The 23,443-nt window shown below is 38.9% G+C and overlaps 1 protein-coding gene across 1 annotated transcript in view; it reads right to left on the bottom strand.

Moving 5' to 3' along the window:
- The window catches only part of LOC117297525 (zinc finger SWIM domain-containing protein 6-like), a 65,755-nt gene that overhangs the window by 25,896 nt on the left and 16,416 nt on the right, over nt 1-23,443 (bottom strand). The window contains exons 2-4 of the mRNA XM_033780611.1: nt 12,693-13,055; nt 7,186-7,334; nt 5,976-6,126 (exon numbers count right to left, since the gene is read on the bottom strand). Of these exons, the coding sequence (XP_033636502.1) occupies nt 5,976-6,126; nt 7,186-7,334; nt 12,693-13,055 (663 nt within the window). The remainder of the gene's footprint in view (nt 1-5,975; nt 6,127-7,185; nt 7,335-12,692; nt 13,056-23,443) is intronic.

Below are 23,443 nucleotides of genomic sequence, written 5' to 3'. Positions count from 1 at the left end.
GGGGTGGGGAGGAGGAGAAGTAGGGATGCTGGGGATCGTTCAGCCCCTATCTCCAGTCCATCTTTGGGTGTAACATGACGGACATTGTACTTGAAATTGGTCATCTACTAATGGGTCACCCAACACAGTCTGCTACTTAAGACTTGCACGTACTACGTAGGGACACAAAATAAACGCAACAGATATTTTGCGTTCTGAAGTGTAACACCAGTAACCAAGAAAGGCTTACATCAGCCAAGACACTGTGGTTCTGCTTACAAAGCAAAAATGTGAAGAAAAAAATAGTATGTTGCAAACTGCTCAAAGAAACAAAAGGACCTACATGTACATGCCCCCAAAATAGTTCATGGCATGATGTTTCAACCCTAGCAAAGTATTTCCTCGAAGGCTAAAGACTATTCTACACTCATCCAGTTCCATTTCTCTTTTTGACATCCAACATGTACACAACTTATTCTCAGCAAACCAAACTACGAGCCATTTTTTCCTTTCTCTCTCTCGCTCTCGTCTGATTGGCAGCTCTCCATGACCGTGAATAGGACACCACAATAATAGACATTGGTCTTTTCAAACACCTCATTTAATGTAGGTCACCATGTCAGTTACCAGCCTTCTGACTGACCTAAATAACGGCTTCAACTTCAGTCACTGCCAGCTTGTTTACTCCACTGTGTGTTTATATCATGAAACAGACGACTGGTTTGAGGACGAGTGCATCCTACATAAATAGGTCTTTCTGGCTACTGCCTTTTCAGCAGCATTATTTTCCAGACCTCTAGTTTCACTTTGAGTTTGCCTCACATAAACTCACTTTTTTTGCAAGTCAGGAGTGAGAATAAGGCTCGAGTATACTAAAAACAGGCCTGGGCCCAATTTCGTAGAGCTGCTTAAGCACAAAATTTTGCTTACGCAACAAAATCCTTGCTTAGTAAAATCAGATTACCAGCCAAGACTCCACTCAATTGTTATGCTAAGCAATGTATATGGCATGAAATTTTTGCCAGTAACATGTGGAAAATAAGCGAGCTATTTTCGTGCTTAAGCAAATTTTTTGCTTAAGCAGCTCTATGAAATTGGCCCCTGATTTGTGTATGTCGGTAAATTAACAATATGATATCTAACATTATATACACAGTGATGCAAACAAAACAGACAGTGTTGAGCCATTCTAAATCCATGAATTAACAGCCAGACAGGCCTGTATGCTTCGTTTTTGAAAGGGCAAGGGCACCAAGGCATTTTCTCTTTGGCAAAGGGCACCCTATGAGGAAATTGTAAATTTCTACTGGAGCATTTCAAGGGCACCAAGGCAATGGCAAGGGGCAACGGAGGCAATCGCCTCCGTTGCCTCCATGAAGTATCAGGCCTGGCCAGAAACCCTAAACTAAAATTTAGCACTGGAGTTGGGCATCCTGGACCTCTCGTTTACGACATTTCATAAGTTCCAACTTCCAGATATGATCAACGGAATCTTAAACATCAGCTCTGTCACATCACCAGACTCAATTACAGAATTCTTTTGGAGATAATTTTCTCTCAATCTAATACATAATTACAGGAAGGGGGCCGGGGCTGGTTGACTCATACACTGGGACTTAAAGACAAAGTGGAATTGTACAAAATGTAACGAATTGAATTTGACAATCCAAAATTCTGCAACATCACCTGAAGAAATGGGCATGATTCACCGTTATGTAACTGTGGGATGAATCAATCGCCCTTACTTGTACTTTCAATATTAGATTGAGAGAGAGACCGTTTGTGATTCATTACTCCAGTGAGTGATCTGGGCAGCATCTGGATTAGTCCATAATAAACAGCATGGTGTCCATGAATCACCACCCCTCTAGGGATAATGGAACAGCTTTTTGTTTCATATCTTTTATGGGTATTACCACGGTAACCACAGGGTGTATATAAAGGATTTTAGTGATACATAGGAGCAGGGCAATTTGGGGTAGTATTATGAGGTGGAAAATGACCCAAGATATAAGATTTGGTTTATACTGAGAATATGCTTTCAGTTTGTGGTCAACCACAGACTGCGCTGACTAGGCCTCAAGTATGCCTTAAGGTTATATTACCAGTACACTCCCAGCTACAACTGGAACAAAATTCAACTCTTTTTCCTTCTAAAAGTAGATCTTGGGGCGAAATACACACCACAGACATAGTTTGGGTTTATGTTCTGAATTGTGAAGGAAAGCAAAATGTTTCTTGTTAAGCACAAGGGGGGGGGGTTCTATCTCTTTGTCCCGTCTTAAAGGCAGTGGACACTATTGGTAATTGTCAAAGACTAGCCTTCACAGTTGGTGTATCTTAACATGCAAACAAAAATAAACCTGTGAAAATTTGAGCTCAATCGGTCATCGACCTTGCGAGATAATAATGAAAGAAAAAAACACCCTTGTCTCATGAAGTTGTGTGCGTTTAGATGGTTGATTTCAAGACCTCAAGTTCTAAATCTGAGGTCTCGAAATCAAAATCGTGGAAAACTACTTCTTTCTCGAAAACTATGGCACTTCAGAGGGAGCCGTTTCTCACAATGTTTTATACCATCCACCTCTCCCCATTACTCATCACCAAGACAGGTTTTATGCTAATAATTATTTTGAGTAATTACCAATAGTGTCCACTGCCTTTAATAGCTTGGCACATTTCGTTTGCGACGGAGCTGTAAGAAGCTGCTTGGAACGTTCAGCGACCCAACATGTTATTTTATGCATGTTGAGAATACTGGTCTTTGACAATTAACACAAAGTGTCCAGTGCCTTTAAAGGTAGTGGACACTTAGTAATTACTCAAACAATTATTGGTTTTAAACCTTTCTTGGTGACGAGTAATGGGGAGAGGTTGATGGTATAAAACATTGTGTGAAACGGCCATAGTTTTCGAGAAAGAAGTAATTTTCCACGAATTTGATTTCAAGACCTCAGATTTAGAACTTGAGGTCTTGAAATCAACCATCTAAACGCACACCATTTCGTTGTGACAAGGGTTATTTTTCTTTCATTATTATCTCGCAACTTTGATGACCGATTGAGCTCAAATTTTCACAGGTTTGTTATTTTATGCATATGTTGAGATACACCAACTGTAGAGTCTAGTCTTGGACAATTACCAATAGTGTCCACTGCCTTTAACATTTCAAGAGCCACCATTACAGTCCTAGTACTGTAGCCAATGGAAAACAAAAGACTGATCATCACACAAATATACGCTCAGTCCCCGGACAGCCATAGCCAAGTTGACAGATGACACAACAATAAGTAGCCTGGCTACCAGCACAGGATTGTAATATTGACAGGGAACCTATCCTCGACGTTCCGAACCTTTCAAGAGATTGATTTTCAATTCTTTACCTCAAGGTTTGGGTCACTGGTAGCCCTACATTTTATACATCGCCATGCCAACATTCTATAAAAGCGATCCCTGTGTATCGAGTTGGTTTTTTGTTTCTTCTTTTTTAGTAATTAAAGCAATATAATAGAGATCTCGGCACCTGGTTGAATAATGGAACAAAGACGAACGTTGTGCTTTACGGATCAATTCTACTTCACTATGGCTTTGAAATTGTGCATTGAAATGTAACGCTTTAGTTTTGTTGTTGATACAGAAAATATTCACCGCCATAATGCCATACGGGCATGTATGCTTTCGTTTTTGATATGGCAAGGGCACCAAGGCATTTTCTCCTCGGCAAAGGGCACCCTATGAGGAAATTGTTAATTTCTACTGGAGAGCATTGCAAGGTAATGACCAGGGGGCATGGAGACAATCGTGTCCGTCATGAAGTATCAGACCTGGCTATATGATTTAAATAACCCATTTAGCGTATCAAATTGTTGTGTTTCTCTTCAAACTCGCCTGTGGATTTTACAGAAAACGCCAGAAACAAAACAGATGTAGCGCCGCCACAATTGTTATCCTGATTAAAAATAATCTGCAAACCGAGGCCATCAGTTCTGTGATGACTAAAGCTCATTCCAGAAGAATACTCTAGTACTATAAGCACGCCACTTTTTACGCTCAAAACTCGGCAACAGTGAGCCGGCGTCCGCACACTCTTCCCTCTTCGACTGGGGGTAAATATTATTAGGGTGTTGGTTCCTGGTGGGAATGGTACTTATTAACCAAGGCTTCAATAGCTGCACTCACACCGAGCGATTTATTCCTGCCAAGTACCCACTTTTGGATCAAAGGAACTGAAAGAGACTGGGGATGGCCTCAACAATGTGATTTTTTTTATATTAAACACACACAAAAACAGGAGATTGATGTACGTTTGTGTCACGTAAAGTATCCAGAGAATTTAAACAGAATTTTTTTAAACATTATTAAAAGGCAGTAGAATAAAGCAAGACAGTTCTCTAAGAACAACTCTACCTGGCAAGTAGATACACACATGGTGTTACCGCAAACCAAATATACATTGATACCTCACCATGCAATGCCTCAAATCCTAAATTATTCAAACTGATAGGAAATGACCTTTTTGAAAATGAGTTTTCGATAAAAGTAACAAAACGTTTTCCTGAGACTGATTCTACATCCATTTGAGCAACTTTCGTCATACTGACTTGAATAATAACGGAAGAAACATCACAAGCTTGCGAAGGTTGTCCAGTCTTGTATTATAATGGAAGAAACATTACAAACTAATGACTCTACATCCGTTATGAGCAAATGTCGTCATACTGACTTGAATAATAACGGAAGAAACATCATGAAGCTATACGAAGGTTGTCCAGTCTTGTATTACAATGGAAGAAACATTACAAACTAAAGGTTGTCCAGTTTGTTTTTGTCTTGTTATTAAATTTTTGTTTTCTTGAACACTTCTTGAAAACACAACAACAAGTTAATAAACATTGACTTCAATGCAGTTTCGAGGACAGATGGGCTCCCAATTGACAAACTCAATTTATGTTTTCCCCATTCCTTTCAATAATTGCTACTCCCCCAAGACGCTGATACTCCAAAGAAAAACAATCATGCATTTCCTTTAAACTTTTGTGTGGTTTGAAATTTGTCTGACGTGGCTGAAAATGACTCCCGCAAAGTCCAGATTTAATGAGCAGTTAGAATGTGGCCGGATAGAAAGCTTACTGGAACATTACTTTTGATAGATTCACGCACAACTTTGAGGATAAATGGATATTAACTTTACATATAATGTAGGGTCTTTCGCCTAAGCCGTTTCGCAAATAGACTAAACTGTATCTTTAATGTATTTGTAGCGACCATGCTTACAAAATGGTGATTTTGTAAGTTTTCCAAAGAATCAATTAAAATGCTGAATATATCTATCCCAAAGGAAGTGTTTAATGTTTTGGATTTACTTATTGCTTCAAAACAACTGCTACAATACAAATGACCTTGTACGAGACTCACTCGCCACCACTGGGCATCTTCACAGTTTTAAGCAGATACAATAACCTACGCTCCTGACTAAATTTTATAGAGTAAATTTGTTATAATAATAAAAATTTGGGGGGGGGGGTAATCATCCTTACTCGCAGCTCAGAGCTGAATTGCGAAGGACGCGGCTACAATGTGTTCGAGAAGCAGGCATGCAAGGGCGCCTTCGGCTTCCAGCCACATCAACCCATTATGACCACGGAGCACAGCCAAGATCAAAGTGTTTGATTTTTCCCGGGGATAAAGAATAATATATTATATTTTTTAACCCTTACACCAATGTGTATTAAGCATTGTATACTCAGTATACTCCCGAGTTCTGTGAAAAAAAAATCGTATCACTCAGGTGAGATATGAAGAAGTGTCTTACCACTAGACCACTGGGCTACCCCAGTTGGCTAGAGCCAGTTGGAGTCCTATATTTTTAGCAGCGGGTACACATTGTTTTTTTTCACAGAGCTCGGGATAGTATGAGTATACAGTGCTAACACACACATCAGTGTATATTGGTAAAAACCAAAATTGATAAAGTTTGAATAAATATAGATTCTCACCCAATTGATCCCAGAGTTGTCTTGGTTTATCTGTCATCGGTGTCCCTTGCTGTTTCCAAAGCTGTAACCGTGGATCCACCATAAATTGTTCTGTGATTAACGTTAACATCCTAGCACCATTAGAATCTCGTACTCGCAGCATTTCCCGTACCTGCGTTGGGGAATAAACAACAAAATTACATCGTTCAGTTTAACGAGGATGTGTTTTCAACAACAACTATAACAGCTACAGTACACGCCCATCTTCTAGACAACATTGTAGGTCACTCAGGCCTGGAGTTTCTTCTTTGAGAGGGCAAGGCCGTCTTTATTTTGCAAAGGGCAATTGCACTGGAAAGTCTTAAAGTCTATGGCTAAAGCCCGGTTCATACTTCCTGCGAATGCAAATGCGATACGAATGTCGACATCACAAACTCGCAACACACAATTCGCAGCAGTTCAACTCCGCTCAACTCACTTGCGAATATTGGTGCGAAAGGAGGGTTGTGATGTCAAATTCACGTCAAATTCGCTTCGCAACCGCATTCGCAGGAAGTATGAACCGGGCTTAACTTGAGAAGGGGCACCAAGAACAAGGGCAACAGAGACCATGCCCTACCTGGCCTCTGTGCCCTTCCAGGCCTGGTTACTATTAACGTAATAAATAAACAAGACCGATTGTTTTGACTGTGTATGCTATCTCTACTTTCCAGTGCGATTGGTGTCATATATATCCAAACCATACTACACTTAACGAAAGTGAAACATACACTGCAGACACAGTTTCACATCTTCTTTTCCTGAAGGGACTGCTGGTTTTGAACACTAGACACAATACAAACATCATACAAACCATGTGTGCAAATTTGTAGCGCTGAAGTAAAAATCCATGGATAAAAAACTGGAAGTGCAACTTGTTCCAAAATTCAAGGGGTGAGAGTAATGGCTTACAAACATTTCTGAAACAATAGTCCAACTTTTAGAACATTTCCACTTTTTAATAATCCCTGGAGTAACAAATTTCAATGAGCATTTGAAAAAAAGGATTGTCAGGCGTCACCACAAAAAAAAAACAGATAAAAGAACAGTTTTTATGTATATAATGAGAAAACATTCCCTACTTTTTTCAAAAAACATATATATAAAAAAAGTCTGCATTCATAAACAAAATCTGAAGTTTCTCATCCCTTAAGAGAGTTATTTCTGAATGACACATTGCTTAAATTCTCACCTTGGCAAATAGTGAGTTGAGTTGTTTCTCTGAATCGTAGTATCCACCTTGTTGGAGGTACAACTTAACTTGCTCCTGGACTTGCTCCGTATCGAGATGCCAACAGCTATCATCATCGATGCTTGCACCTGCCGTTGGGTCAGGTGCACCTGTAGGAAAAAGTGTGTACAGAAATGTTAGGGTTAGGGGTACCGGTACAGGATCCAGAAAAAGGGGTTTGGGGTACGAAGGGGTTTGGGTGCTAAAGGGTTTGGGGTACTAAGGGGTTTGGGTACTAAGGGGTTTGGGGTACTAAGGGGTTTGGGGTACTAAGGGGTTTGGGGTACTAAGGGGTTTGGGGTACTAAGGGGTTTGGGTACTAAGGGGTTTGGGGTACTAAGGGGTTTGGGTGCTAAGGGGTTTGGGGTACTAAGGGGTTTAGGTACTAAGCCAATGATCTAAACCCTCACAACAAAGAATTTTAACTACAGTGTACGGTTTTTATTTATAAATGTCAGTGTACCGTAGCCTTTATACTGGCACCCTACCTATTTGTTGATTAGAACTATGTTAATGTCACCCAATGTGTTTCTTCAGTGGAGGTTTAGTATATATTGAAGATACATAAACTATTGTCATCAAAACAATGGCACGGCAATAAGCAGCAGAGGGCCTTAAGAAGCAACGGTCAAACAAAGCAGCTGACAAACGCTGCGGTGACTGTCACAAGTTTAAAGAGACCACCAGCAGAAGAAGCAGGTGAGAGGCATGCTGGGTAGACATTTGTCATTCCATACAGGCCGGCCGAGCATTGAGTTTAAATAGCTAGTGGCAGCCATTATAGATGGGAGACCTGTGCTTCCTGTGTGTGCCCTTCCACGAGATCTTAACACTACGGGGAATGGTAATTCTAAGCAGTATGCATATGGTAAGCATTTTCAACAGCATACACAACTGCAGCTGAGGGTTTATTCGGCGTACATTTGTCATCGGGGGAAAGATATTGGATTTCGGGCAGCGTGAATAAGTCACCAAACTTCCTGCCGTTTCAGTCCCTGACACGTCCCTCCATTATGCATGGGGCTGAAGAGGCTACGCAGCTGCCTACTGCTCGGCAGTCGTCGCCGCTATACCCGCCGCCGTGTTAACGCTGACGGAATTTAAACAGCAATGCAACAGTGGATGCACTTTGCTCACAGTGGTATAATTTTACAATAAATTCAGCCATCTCGGGCAGCTTGATTTAATTTGTTTTTTGTCTGTATATGAATTTGACATGAGTTTAGCTTCAGGAAATCTTAGCCCATGCCTGGATTGCTCTTAGGGTGCATCTTCATTTTAAAGAAGCTTTCTACGAGAGAAGGAAGAAGAAAACATGGCTACTGAATTTTTCAGGTAGAATTCAATCAATTTCATTCCTTTGCATTTTCTAACGGTAAAATTTCACCAACTGAAGAAATTGAAGAGCGTCCCTACTTAAGTGTATCCTCATAAGTTGACGGGTTAATATTTTATATAGATAAAGACAGTAATTTGGCAGATGACTGGCATTAAGCATTGAAATTAACCAATCGGCTCTGACGAAAAAAGCATTTGGCCGAGAGTGAGTGCATGGAGACAGTGTCTATCCATATGATTAGAAAGGGTAATTCGGAATCTGTTTGCTTACATGTATGTCCCTTAAAAAGGGACTGTTTGTGGTGAGAGCATGCCAAATAAAGGCTCTAGTTATTCAACAGACCTTGAAACGTCAAGTAAAAAGGTTTAGTATGACCAAAAGCTTACAATAAATTCAGCCATAAATTGTAAAAGTCCCATTCCTTATTTTGTTAATTTACTTAATAGGTAGTACTTTCATTTGTGTGTGTTTTCATGGTGGTTTGTTCACATCTCTTTGTAAATTTTAATATAGCCTCCAATGGCGTTATATTTTTTTATATAAACTTGCTGTATATTTTTAATGTAACTATTTTTGTATGTAAACTTTTTTGTATGTATTGTAATTTTTTACTGTAACTAGGCCGTTGGCCACGAATGTAAAAAGAAATAAACTATCTATCTATCTATCTATCTACTAGCAAAATATAACTTGATAACCTAGAACGTCATTAGGCCTTGGTGCCCCCTAATCATTGCCTTGGTGCCCTTAAAATGCTCCAGTAGAAAAAAAAATCTACTAGAAATGTACAAAATCCTCATAGGGTGCACTTCACGAACTTCACCAAGGAGAAAATGACTTTGTGCCCTTGCCCTTTCATTCAGGCCTGCTGTGAGTATACCTGCATATCTCACAACCATCAACACAAATGACATTGACAACCAACACTTGTAACAACGCCCTCAATCATAGTAACCGTTAACGATGACGACCTTGATTTAAATTGTCGTTGCGCCTACATTTACCGCTATACCTGCGCATAAAATAGTTTTAATTAATGCACATTGTACCAGTACATTTTATCATACTCCAGCCAACAAGCAAATAAAAAAAAGGTAATTCAACAACCTGGCATGGGCTGAATTTTGAAAGACAAAGACTGGGCGAGTGTTTGAGTGTGTGCTTTTGGTATTCAGCAGCTGGCACAACTGGGATTTAAGATTGTCAGATTGGGGGAAACAAACCGCGAGTGGTCTCCTGTAACGGTACCCAGAGCCTCACAGTAGATTACTGTGACTCCTAGCCTAGCCACACTTGAGCTTGCTAGTGATGAGGTGTTCAGTTGCAGGCCTGTATGCTTCGTTTTTGAAAGGACAATGGCACCAGGGCATTTTCTCCTTGGTAAAGGGCACCCTGTGAGGAAATTGTAAATTTGTACTGTAGCATTTCAAGGGCACCAAGGCAATGACCAGGGGCAACGGAGGCAATCGCCTTCGTTGCCTCCGTGAAGTATCAGGCCTGCAGTTGATCAGCCACATATGTTTCTACCGATCTTTTCTGATTTGGATCATCCATAGCTGCCAACTGGAGCACACACACTGTGGCTGTGCTTTACTTACACCCTGCAGGCAAGTCAAAAGTTCAGGAGATCGGAACCAGTGGAGAGGAGGCAGACTCTGGTGACTTTAGCACACGGCGAGCATAGAGTGTTGAGGATTAGTGGGTGTTGGGTATAGTGTTGGGTGTGACAGTCCACAGTTCACAGTCACTCCGGGGACCAATTTCGTCAAAAACTCTCACAAAGAAATTTGACGCACTCAATCAAAGATGTGGTGAAATTCCTTCTAAAGTTTTGATCAAACCACGTAGGTTTTGAGTGACTGATTCTACGACATTTATCGGAAACCTCTGCCCCGCCCCCAAATCCTAAGCCTTTACATCCTATACTATAGAGTAAACCAAAGAGGGACCAATGACCTTGCGTTATAAAGGCAAGTTCTATGGCTGCCTTTTTACAGGTTCAGTTCAGACAGTAAACTGATCCATCCAAGGCCCTATATCAGTGTAAATGCCCCATGGTGAGCGTTCATTACTAACCATATAATGGATACCATCCTCTTAAATCTAATAAATGGCCAGGTTTTTCCTACTCATGCATTTTCCAAGAACTGGGTATAAAAGGCATGAAGAGACGGAGACCACAAACATTTGATGTGTTGACCATTCATTGTGTGTGGATCCCATATATACATCACACACACTAGGGTACACTGACCATGGGTTCAGGTTTAGGTTTTAACACTGGTTTCTGATACATACATGTGAAGAATGAGTAATTCCAGAATAATAAAGTGTCAATTTGTGTTAGGGATTCAAGGGTCACACTGTTGTGTACTGTGGCGATGGCAGTGTGTAATTAGTCACCGACTATACTTAATACCTTGATCAATGTGGGCCTGTATGCGTGCATTGCACAATGTACAAAGGGTTCTTTCCATGATGTGAAATCAATGGTTCAACTTTACCCAAGGTTTTATTTAGCCGGGTTTAGGAAAACAAATTTGCTGGAAACTTAAAGACCGTGTACACTATTGGTAATTGTCAAAGACCAGTCTTCTCACTTGGTGTATCTCAACATACACAAAAAATAACCAACCTGCGAAAATCTGAGCTCAATCGGTCATCGAAGTTGCGAGATATTAATGAAAGAAAAAAACACCCTTGTCGCACCAAAAAGGTTTTATGATAATAATTATTTTGAGTAATTACCAATACAATAGTGTCCACTGCCTTTAAAAACCGGTTGTCTGAACTGTTCCCTTGCAACACATTTTGTAGTCCAAAAGACACCCAGACACCCTTCTGGCTATAACACTATGACCGTTGCAGAGTTTAACTTTAAAAATGAATCCACATGAAATATTGTCACCAAATTCCTCCATTCCAATCCTACACAATTTGAAACTTTGCATGGTGGAAATACGATAAAGAAAGGTTTGCGGTAACACCATGTAATGACTACCTCTAATGAGTTGGGGTGGTTCTGAAAAGAACCGTTGGTTTCAACTTGGCGTTTCGATCAGTATGCTCTGATTGTCTTCTGGAGACTAGCTTTCTCCAGAAGATGATCAGAGCATACTGATTGAAGCGCCGAGTTGAAACCAACAGTTCTTTTCAGAACCACCCCAACTCATTAGAGGTAGTCATTACATGGTGTTACCGCAAACCTTTCTAATATAAATCCTACACAACTTTATATTTCAAGTTGCCAATAGACAATTGAATCATATCATTACACCAGAGTGAAAGCTAAAACACAACTGGTTACTCTACCCTGGTTAAAGACCCACGATTCAAAAAATACCAAAGACAGTTTATGCAGTCCGATTGGTTGAAAGGTGGTCACGAGACCATGTTTACATTGTAGTTAACAGCTGATAAAGACATAGCCGGAGCCGCCTAAGACCTATTGGCTCAAGTGCGTTAATATTACCATTCGCATATATATTGGCACACAAGCTTAGGCGGCACAAATAAACGCGTAGTGCAATCAATTCAATACATATGGTTCTCAATTAAAATCCATAATTAGCAGTATGTGCGAGTACACATATCCATGAAAAGCAGCATGCAATTTAACCCTGTAGGAAACAGCCTGGGGGAAATATTGAACAATTTAACAGATAGACAAGTTCACTGAAAGTTGATCACTCTCAGTTTTTCTTTTACTGTTACGCTTTTAACAAAAACGCAGGCCTGAAATGAAGGTGATTGCATCCACACCCCCTGGTCATTGCCTTGGTGCCCTTGAAACTCTCTAGTAGAAATTTACAATTTCCTCATAAATAGGGTGCCCTTTACCGAGGAGAAAAAGGCCTCGGTCCCCTTGCCCTTTTAAAAACGAAGCATACCGGTCTGAAAAGGCCATTAAGAATGGGCAAAGAAAGTATTGACTTGGACTTTATTATTGGCAGTTTAAAACCTTGCAGGATCGTGGCTGTGCGATAAAAGGTTCTAAATGGCAATGTAAAAGGCCATGTCGCCACTCTTTTACGTATTCCCTGACTTGTAGACAAGCTAAAACCTATCTAGACATTTGAAATGAATATCGTAAAGCAAAACGTAAGAACAAGCGAATTGATATATTTACCTGGTAGTTGGTTGATCCTGGATTTAGATTGCAAAATCTCATCCGCGAGCTGTTGAGCAGTTGGCAAGACATTAGTATGGTGGGCGGTTATCAAATACTGGGCAAACTTCTGTAACTGTTCCCTGTCCATTTGGAGTAAAGTTTCTGAGATTGGCAGTCGCAATTGCACACTACCCGCTTTGCGAATGCGGTAAAGGGAAAGCGCCACCACATGTTGACACCAGAATATATCTCTGTTGCCGCAGGTACAGGTGACAGCGGTGATCTTACAACGGTCAAAGCTGATCGAGACTCGATGCACTTGCTCGGGTTCATTGTAGAGTTGGTTACCGGGTTCCGTAACTGTCCCACTTAAATGGAATCCTATAAAAAAATAATAATAAAAAAAATTCAAAAACATAAATCAAAATGAAGTAAAACGGGTTTAGTGTAGAGTTGGTTACCGGGTTTTGTAACTGTCGTACTTAAAGGCAGTGGACACTATTGGTAATTACTCAAAATAATTATTAGCATAAAACTTTACTTGGTAACAAGTAATGGGGAGAGGTTGATGGTATAAAACATTGTGAGAAACGACACCCTCTGAAGTGCCATAGTTTTCGAGAAAGAAGTAATTTTCCACGAATTTGATTTCGAGACCTCAGATTTAGAACTTGAGGTATCGAAATCAACCATCTAAACGCACACAACTTCATGTGACAAGGGTGTTTTTTCTTTCATTTTTATCTCGCAACTTCGAAGACCGATTGAGCTCAAGTTTTCACAGGTTTGTTATTTTATGCATATATTGAGATACACCAACTGTGAAAGCTAGTCTTTGACAATTACCAATAGTGTCCACTGCCTTTAAAGGGAATCCTAAAAAGAAATCAAAATCAGTCAAAAACAGAAATCAAAATTGATTGAGAATAGGTGAATGTTTAGCATTGGAGAATGTTTGATGGCACTTTATGACTGTTGCAATGGATTTACGACAAGTAACGGAAGTTGAGTGTCTATTTATATTATGTTTCCTTGAGCCATTCTTTACTTCTTTGTGAGCCATTCTATTTTAATTACTGTTTCTTTCTACTGGTACATTCACTTCTAATTACATGAAAGTGTTTCACAGCACGTTACATTCTAATCATTTGGAGCACCACAGACCCCAGCAGGCTACTGGCTTTTCCCAACCTTAGTAATTAAGACTTTTCAAGGTTCATGGGAGAACCCTTCAAGCTCATAGCAGGAACTTCCTCGCCCTTCGGCAAGACGGAACATTGTTATGGCTGGCCGAACCTAAAGGGATACTTGACAATCACTGTTTGTTGCCAAGGTTTCGCTAGGGTTTCCGTGATTCATTAGATTTCAACCTGGGAGATGTTATGCATGATGTCCAGACCAATGCAGTGTCTTTATTTTGTACATAAAACCTTGCAAAAGCTTACCTTTAGACTCGAGCCATAACAAGGGATGGTGAACAAAAATAGAAAAACAAATTTATTAACCACAAAGAGTTTAGACAGTGATCTAATTGTAAAACAAAACAGTTTACAGATGGGGCAAGCCCGATGGCATCAGACAAATGGAAAAATAATGTTCATCTCAAAAAAAAATATACACAAGGGGTTGTGACATTTAAATCTGTCTACAGAATGACAGGAAACGGGAACTTGCCTAAAAGGAGATATCTCCTGAATTTAATTGTGATCGGATTTCTAAATATATAGACCCTTTTTTCCAAATACATGCACTTGTTGACAAGAAGTGTCTGTGAACAAACTGAAACAGGGCAGGGAACTAATGGCAGGGTTTTCTGCAGGAGTTTTCAAAACTTTCTGGACCCAATTTTTTTTATGTTTGGCCGAAGCATACAGAATTGAAACAAGGCCTTCTGAACGTTTTCTACTGGTGTTTATCTTGGTTTGAAAAGCCCTTGAGCATTCTTTTAGGATTTCTCTTGACAGTTTTTGCAAAGAAAGACGAAAATGGGGGGAACCTTGATTTAACCACAGCTAAATAATTCGTTCACTGATGCCACAAACAGACACCTTGTGCACAAAACCAAATGTTTTCACGATCTGAAACAAATGTTTTGCTTTTATTTCAGTTACACACACTAACATGAGCCTCCCTTACTTTATTGCTCATTTATTTAGGACATAAAACATTTTAAAAACAGTACACTTATCAAGCTGCTCAAAGCATCAAATGTCCACTTAAAATAAAAACGTATTATAGAAACACTCTGCCATTTTGAAGGAGAGTGGTGTAATTTATTAACGACATACAACATTAAAAACATTGTCTTTATCAAGCTCAAAGCATCCATTGTCCACTAGAAGAAAACTTATTATTAAAAACACTGGCATTTTTTACGCCATTGTTTTTCGACAGCTAGTTTTTATGGTAGGCGTGTGTTAGTTGGCAACCATATTGTTCATTTTCATAAACTTCATCGAGTCTAAACTCCCTTTATACGAATCAATTAGTACCACCTTTATCAACAACAGTATGGTCCATGCACACACAGAAGGTCATTGTAGCCTTGCCGAGTACTTTGACAACACTTTAGTTTTAATATTTGAAAGGTTGAAATTTACATTTGGAGCAGAAGGCTGTGAAATATGCACACTTTTATTATTGTTTCAGTAATATGCTGGCTGCATGCTCGCTGCTTCACGCCGGTGGAAATTCTACTTTACCCGGGGTTAAATTTTAATACCTACCTCCGGGGTATGAGCTTATATTTTATGGCTAAGTTGAAATGAATACTTATTGAGATGTACTCATTAGAAAGAAGGGGGGAAAAATGCTAATCAATGGTGATGTTGTTTGCAAGAAGTAGGATGACCATATGTTGATTAATTATGCCATAAAACAGGTCGAGTAATGGGATTCATTTTTGCAAGAATATTACTGTTAGCTATACATCTAAGTATCTTCTTTCCAATAGTATATTTTCCTTGGAATTTTAATTTGCAATTAATTGAATTTCGTAGAGAGTTAATACAATAATAATTTTTATGATTGTAGAATGTTGAATTGCCACTGTAACACCTCTACACACCATGTACGTATTTTGTCAAATAACTTGTCTCTTTCGCTGTGAGTAAACTCAGCTTTGCTTGGTTTCAACCAGAAACCTGGCCCACTTTCATGGCTCTGCTTACTAAAGAATTCTGCACTTAAAACCATTGGACCCTTTCGGTACAGAAAAAAAAAGATTCACAGATTTACAAATAACTTACAGGGTTTACAAAAGGTAGTGGTGAAAGACTTCTCTTGAAATATTATTCCAAGAAATGCTTTACTTTTTGAGAAAACATTAAAACAATTATCAATTCTCGATATCGAGAATTACGGATTTATTTTAAACACATGTCATGACACGGCGAAACATGCGGATACAAGAGTGGGTTTTCCCGTTATTTCTCCTGACTTCGATGACCGATTGAGCCTAAATTTTCACTGTGTTTTTATTTTATATAGAAGTTGTGACACACGAAGTGTAGGCCTTGGACAATACTGTTTACCGAAAGGGTCCAATGACTTTAAGGCAGATAGAGCTATGTGCCGATAGTGCAGAAATCTGCGGTAAGCAGATCCATGAAATTGGACCCTGGTCTTGGATAGAACCTGGACACTGGTCTGGTAAAGAACAAAGGAAAATGTGTAGTGCATAATTACAATTCACAAGTAAGGCAAGCATTTAAGTTGCTTCCCCAAAAGTCACCATTTTGCTACTCAATGTTAGTATTCAGAGCACACAAAACAATTTAAGGCTACATATTTTGCTGTGCAAAATTGTTGGCCGAAATTGTTCCCTGTATTTAGACTTTATTGAAACTGTCCTCTCTCTCTCTCTCTCTCTCTCTCTCTCTCTCAAACCATGCTATGTGTAAACATCAGAGCCCAGTGATTATGCTGGTAGTAACACTGTCCTTCAATAACCTCACCAGTTATGGTCAAAGATGGTTGTGTTATCGCATACTGGCTTCTGAATCACTCCAGGGGATGGTGGTCTTCTCCTACAATAGGCGCCTTGCTGGATTCCATAACGGTTGATCATACAGCATTAGAACGGTTGACCATAACATGTGTGTATGGACTTGACAGGTAGATTCCATAATGGTCTGTTGACCATAGATGGACATGACTGTTAATTGTCTTCTCCTACAACAGCGTTCCCTTTCTGGATTCCATTATGGTCTGCTGACCATAGTTGGACACGACTATATTCTGACCCTCATTTTGACCAGTGACAGTTGACTGAATTCTTACAAGCACTTAATTACTATCACAGTGCTATCACCAGCGGTAAACGATATATCCTTTGTCAAGCAGTAAAAGCAGAGCAACATGCTTCGCACAAAATGTACCAGTTACTACTCAAAAATCAACATTACTTCTACTAAATATTAGCATTCAACGTGCAAAAACAATTGAACATAAAGTAAATATTTTGTTCTGCAAAATTACTGGACTAAATAATTTTCTGAGACCAGGATGTGAAATTCGTGGAGATGGCTTGCCTGGGTATACAAAACCTCTTAAATGTTAGAATTCAGGAGCTTAACAGAAAGAGAGAAAGAAAAAAAACGAGAAAAAAAAAACAGGTTTGGACACAATGATGACTACTTCTCTCTCCCTTTGGTTATTACTTCACTTTTTTCAAGAAAATTTGAAGGCTCTAGGAGGTTTTCAGAAAGTCCTGAAATTTATCAGGAAATATCCTGAGAAATCACTGGCTTGTGTCAAACAGAACTAATGACAACAACAAACGGGCGTTTAGCTTCAAAATACTGTGAAACCCATCAACTATGTACACATGTTGTATAACACGTGACACAGTTTATTTAACCAATTTATAAACACAACAATTTTTTCCTTTTTATATACTCTCGGGTGCAAGTCCGCTGTGGACGCAATTGTTAAACACAACTTCTCAAACTTTAGTACGAAGGCGTATGGCACAATGAAATGTGAAACGAGTAGCCATTACACCTGATGGTTTACACCTTTGGTTTGTCTTCATATAATTTTATGACATGCCAAGCTATCAAGAAGGAAACATGTGTTACAGTTGCGTGTATTTGTTTTTTTTAATGGGTAGGTTGGCCGGCCCAAAATGTGTTTTTGATTACCCGGCCACTTTCGAGAATGGGCAGACAAGTTTTGCTGCAGTCAAATTTAAAGTCCAGTAACTTCAAAATGAAAGCATGAGGTTATGATAATTTCCATTTGAGAAAATAGAATTATCCGATTGTAAACTACTTTACCACCAAAATAATAGTTAATGGTCTGACAATTCACCCCTAGTAGAGTCTTTCTGGAAGGCTAAGCTCTTTGGCCTTCGAGAAAGACTCTGCTAGGGTCTAAATGTCAGACCAAACAAACTATTTTTGCAATAGATTTAAAGAAAAAAGGTTTACACAAATATGTCGTCTTCAAGTGAGCCACCATTATGGTGGAACGTTTTCACTATCAATTGAAGTGTAGGTAGGAGTTTGTTACACACAGAGATCTGTACTGTGTGGTTGAATAAACTAGTTCCTTTGTGATGCCAAGGAACGATAATTCATTTAGATGAACAGGTTAAGTCACGCTGCACGATTCACTTTAGACCCGACATTACCATCGTTGATCCGGTTCCATTATTTTGTTTTTTTTATTGACAGCAGCAACAAGAAGAAAGTGGCGCAATTTTGTTTGCTACACTGCCAAAACCACCAGCTGCGGTTTCAAATTTCTATACCTGTACTCCATTGCAACAACGCTTATGCCGTAAATGACCGTTAGAAATCTATTAAATTTATTAATTGTTAAGTAACACGTAACGTCATCAGGGCTGTATGCTTCGTTTTTGAAAGGGCAAGGGCACCAAGGCAATTTCTCTTTGGCAAAGGGCACCCTATGAGGAAATTGTAAATTTCTACTGGAGCATTTCAAGGGCACCAAGGCAATGACAAGGGGCAACGGAGGCAATCGCCTCCGTTGCCTCCGTGAAGTATCAGGCCTGCGTCATTTGTAAATCTAACCGAGGCCTAGTTTCAAAGGACTGTAGAAGCACAAACTGTGGCTTTTTAAAGACTCTCTGCAAAATTAAACAGGGTATCAGTGAAAGATGCTATAATGTACTATCGTAGTAGTTTGGCTGGTAACCTTTATTGTGGTAAAAACATTTAGCATAATTGTGTTTGTGCTATTGCTGCCTTTTCGTGCATTTATAAGCAAGAAATAGGGCCCTTACATCAGGTTTTGATTGGTTATTTAAAAACAAGAAAAATCCATTATGTTTTATGTTAGCTGATGAATTTTCAGCAAGACACCTTAATTTTAATGCATTACTTCTGTTTCATAATAACAAACCAAAAATTATATTTTGTCTTTGAAGCCGATAACGAAACTGCTTAAAATGGACCCTCACAGTAAATTTCATACTTTTTACCGGCAATCTATCTTTATCAGCGTTCAGATATTGTCATTATGAATTTTAATGTCACATCCATAGCGTTACTTCATTTAAAGACCAAAGCACCGCCAAACCCGTCAGCGCCATCGTTTGATTGATATCTTTGTTAAAAAATACACGAGCCACCATCATCAACATTAACCTCTGGAAAAAAGGTTGTGCGATAAGAGATGTATTAAAGCCAGTGGACACTATTGGTAATTGTCAAAGACCAGTCTTCTCACTTGGTGTATCTCAACATATGCATAAAATAACAAACCTGTGAAAATTTGAGCTCAATCGGTCATCGAACTTGCGAGATAATAATGAAAGAAAAAACACCCTTGTCCCACGAAGTTGTGTGCGTTTAGATGGTTGATTTCAAGACCTCAAGTTCTAAACTTGAGGTCTTGAAATCAAATTCGTGGAAAATTACTTCTTTCTCGAAAACTATGGCACTTCAGAGGGAGCTGTTTCTCACAATGTTTTATACCATCCATCAACCTCTCCCCATTACTCGTCACCAAGAAAGGTTTTATGCTAATAATTATTTTGAGTAATTACCAATTATAGTGTCCACTGCCTTTAAGAAGCGACAAACACGTTTAAAAAAAAGGGGGGGCTTTGAAATTTCCAATTTCTATAGGGTGTGGGTGTCACGATTTTTCTCTTGAAAACTGTAGCAAAATGCTACTCAAAAATCATCATTTGCAGGGAACAATTTCGTTCAGTAATTCTGCATCGCTAGAAATTTAGACTGCAATTATTTTGTGCACACTGAATGCTGATATTAAGTAGCAAATCTCGATTTTTAAATAGCAACTGACACATTTTGTGAGCCATTTTGCTCTGCTATACAAGTGAAACCATTCACTGATTTGCTACTCAATCTTATCATTCAATGGCAGAAGACTTGTTCAGTCTACATACTATGCTATGCAAAATTGCTGGACAAAAAATTGTTCCCTGTGGTGTATTACCACCATAGAGATCCCTTTGTGTTTTCAATGCTTACAATTTAACCTAAATAGAAGACACAAACATAAACATGTGTGATTGATGCTAACAAATTATCCTGAATTAAAACAAACCATCACCAAAAAAAACGAACCATGTGTGATTATTTTATAGCGGACTACAAGGTTACTGAAATTCGGTACACACACACAAACACGACACTCTGAAAGCATCGCAAACAATCAATCAAAACTTAGAATTTACCGCCTGCATCATCTGCATGCATAATATATCTAGTTGATCATTTACATAATGCATTGATGTCCATGGTTGTGTTGCAATTTTGTCCTGGTAGCCAGCTATTGAGTGTTTGGACGGTACTATATTACGTGACCTGCCTATGATGATACCTTCTTGTACAACATCTTGTGTGCTACGTCCATTGACCAATAGCAACAGTATGTTCTCTAATGGGGGCATTTACTTTTCATTAAGACATTCATCTCGTCTTTGTCTAGACCGTCCGACTGCCTCCCAAACTTAATGAACACACACAGGATATCCACTGAGCAACCTCCTGCAGTAAACGTATGCATGTAAATTGCAATTTGGTTTTTTTTGTACATGAATTATGGATACGAATTGCCATCAGCGAAGTTACAAGGTAAAAAACACAATGACTGACAGTATGGGGTTGTTTGAGTATTGTATAGGCCAATTTATCATGTCCAAACAACCTTATTGGATAAATGCATCTGTACTATATTCAATTATTAATCTTTTGGAAAACCTGCTGATATTCACACAAACATCAGCATAATCTACAATTTGTATGATTTGATTGGCTATTCTTGTGAGTTTTATTACTTTTACACAGTGTACAAGCCGTTATTTCCGCCAGAGCCCTCTCACTCGGTCAAACAGCAGTAAAATGAAATGGAACAAAGTCTCCACTATAGAAATTAGTAAACCCCACACAATGATGTACCTGTAAAAAGTCACCACGCTTATTTTTTTACAGAAATCTTTTACAGCAACCATTTCAAATGTGTTGTTTACTTTAAGAAAAATAGGAGAGCTTGCTGGTACAGCAGATGCGCCAAAAACTACAAAAGAGTTCTGTGAAGGCGACACATGTTCACTAATTACCAACAACTTAGTCGCACCGGCCTGTAATGTATGCTTCGTTTTTGAAAGGGGGAAGGGGACACCAACGGCATTTTCTCAATGTTAAAGGGCACCCGATGCAGAAATTTAAAAATATATATACTGGAGCATTTCATGGGCACCAAGGCAACAACCAGGGGCAAGGAGGCAATCGCCTTTGTTGCCTCTGTGAAGTATCAGGCCTGGGCCCAATTTCATAGAGCTGCTTAAGCACAAAATTTTGCTTTTAAAAGCAAAAAATTCATTGCTTTGTAAAATCTGATTACCGGCCAAGACTCCACTCAATTGTTATGCCAAGTAAACAACAGCTAAATACTAGTCATAAGCAATGTATATGGCATGAAATTTTGGCCAGTAACATGTGTAAAATAAGCGAGCTATTTTCGTGCTTTGGCCCCTGATGGTTTATGTTTTCCATCAGTGTATGAAGAAAAACCAAACAACAATTATAATTCAGAGTTCTCTACTTTATTTATGATAAGCCAAAAACAATAGTGCAATGGAAAATATTGTTTAGTTAATGTATCAAAACAAAAAGTATCAAGTAATGATAACCCATAAGGGAAAGTGCTGAGTAATGAAAATAAAAATGGAACCAAAATATATATTTCTTTGAAAAACTGTTCACTTCCTCATTTTTTTCTCACATCTAATAGAACAGGGTTTAATGTTTTGAAATGTAACTATCACAAAATATAGAACAACCCCCTCCCCCGAATTCCTAACAAAAGTACATGTATGTAGGAAAATTGAACATTAAATTTGTTGTCAAAAGTGTTTGACACTGTTTCACATTTTTCAGAAGAATTATTCATGAGCATGAGGATCAGCAGTTGATCTACACACGACTATTTCATTAAATGTATCGCCCGATGATGGGCCAGGAAGTAATATAGTATAGGAAAATAGTATAATAGTAGGAAAACTGAACATTAAATTTGTTGTCAAAAGTGTTTGACACTGTTTTACATTTTTCAGAAGAATTATTCATGAGCATGAGGATCAGCAGTTGATCTACACACGACTATTTCATTAAATGTTTTGCCTGATAATGGGCCAGGAAATAATATAGGAAAATAGTATAATAGTAGGAAAATTGAACATTAAATTTGTTGTCAAAAGTGTTTGACACCGTTTCACATTTTTCAGAAGAATTATTCATGAGCATGAGGATCAGCAGTTGATCTACACACGACTATTTCATTAAATGTATCGGCCGATGATGGGCCAGCAAAATAATATCTCAAGGCCATGATTTCAAGCTGATACCTGTAAATGTTATTGCAGGGTATCAACTTCCATGTAGTCAATGAACTCCATGGAAACCAACACATCAACCCTACCCTCAAAGCAAGTTACTGATGGATAGGCCGACTTACATTGTACGCTTACTAAAATGTCTGGCATGCTTACTAAAATGTAGGAAACTATGTTCCAAATGTAGGAGGTATTTAGAAATGATGACATTTCTACCTTTTAAAAATCTCTGGAGTTTAAGTTTTTAATGAGCTTTTGGAAACCGTTTACCTCACCACAAACAGACGAATGAACTGGAGTTTTTCATATGGAAATTGAGGCATTGCTTTGAGGAGATTGTTTTAGACAAGAACAAAATGACAGCTACTTTTTTCACAAGGCAGACATCTTAGAAAAGTCTGATTCAGAAAAAGGTCTGAATTTTGTCAGCACTGATTTGGTCTCTCTCTCTCTCTCTCTCTCTCTCTCTCTCTCTTTGTTACTGTTGGCTGCTAGTATTACAGAATTGTTGGGAATTTCACGTCATGGTAAATAAAGGAATCACATGAAACTCATAAGGAAGGTTTGAAAAGTTACATGTAGTAGTTTGCTAAAGTACTTCACATGCCACGTTTTAGTGTATAATGCAAGTCCAAAGATGATATTTGATGACAGCAAAAACTAAGTTGTCATTGTTCCAACATAATCCTTTCTAATAAAACATGAGCAAGCTCGATAGGTTCATGTAGCTTTATCAAGAAGCAGCAAAAATAAACCCACAGAAGAGGAAATGTCATGGCGTGTATACATGAGCCAGAGTCATAGCATAGTAAGGTGATTCAGTCATGGCCCAGGGATGAACCCTTTAGTGATTGTTAGCTAGACACCCAGGCACGACCACCAGGTCAGTCACCCCTGCTGCATTCACACAACCGGGTCTCTCTACTACACAGTATTC

The sequence above is a fragment of the Asterias rubens genome, chromosome 12 (assembly GCF_902459465.1).
Source record: "Asterias rubens chromosome 12, eAstRub1.3, whole genome shotgun sequence".
Lineage (NCBI taxonomy): Eukaryota > Metazoa > Echinodermata > Asteroidea > Forcipulatida > Asteriidae > Asterias > Asterias rubens.
Note: the sequence above shows the minus strand (reverse complement) of the source record. Positions and strands in the feature narration are given on the sequence as shown.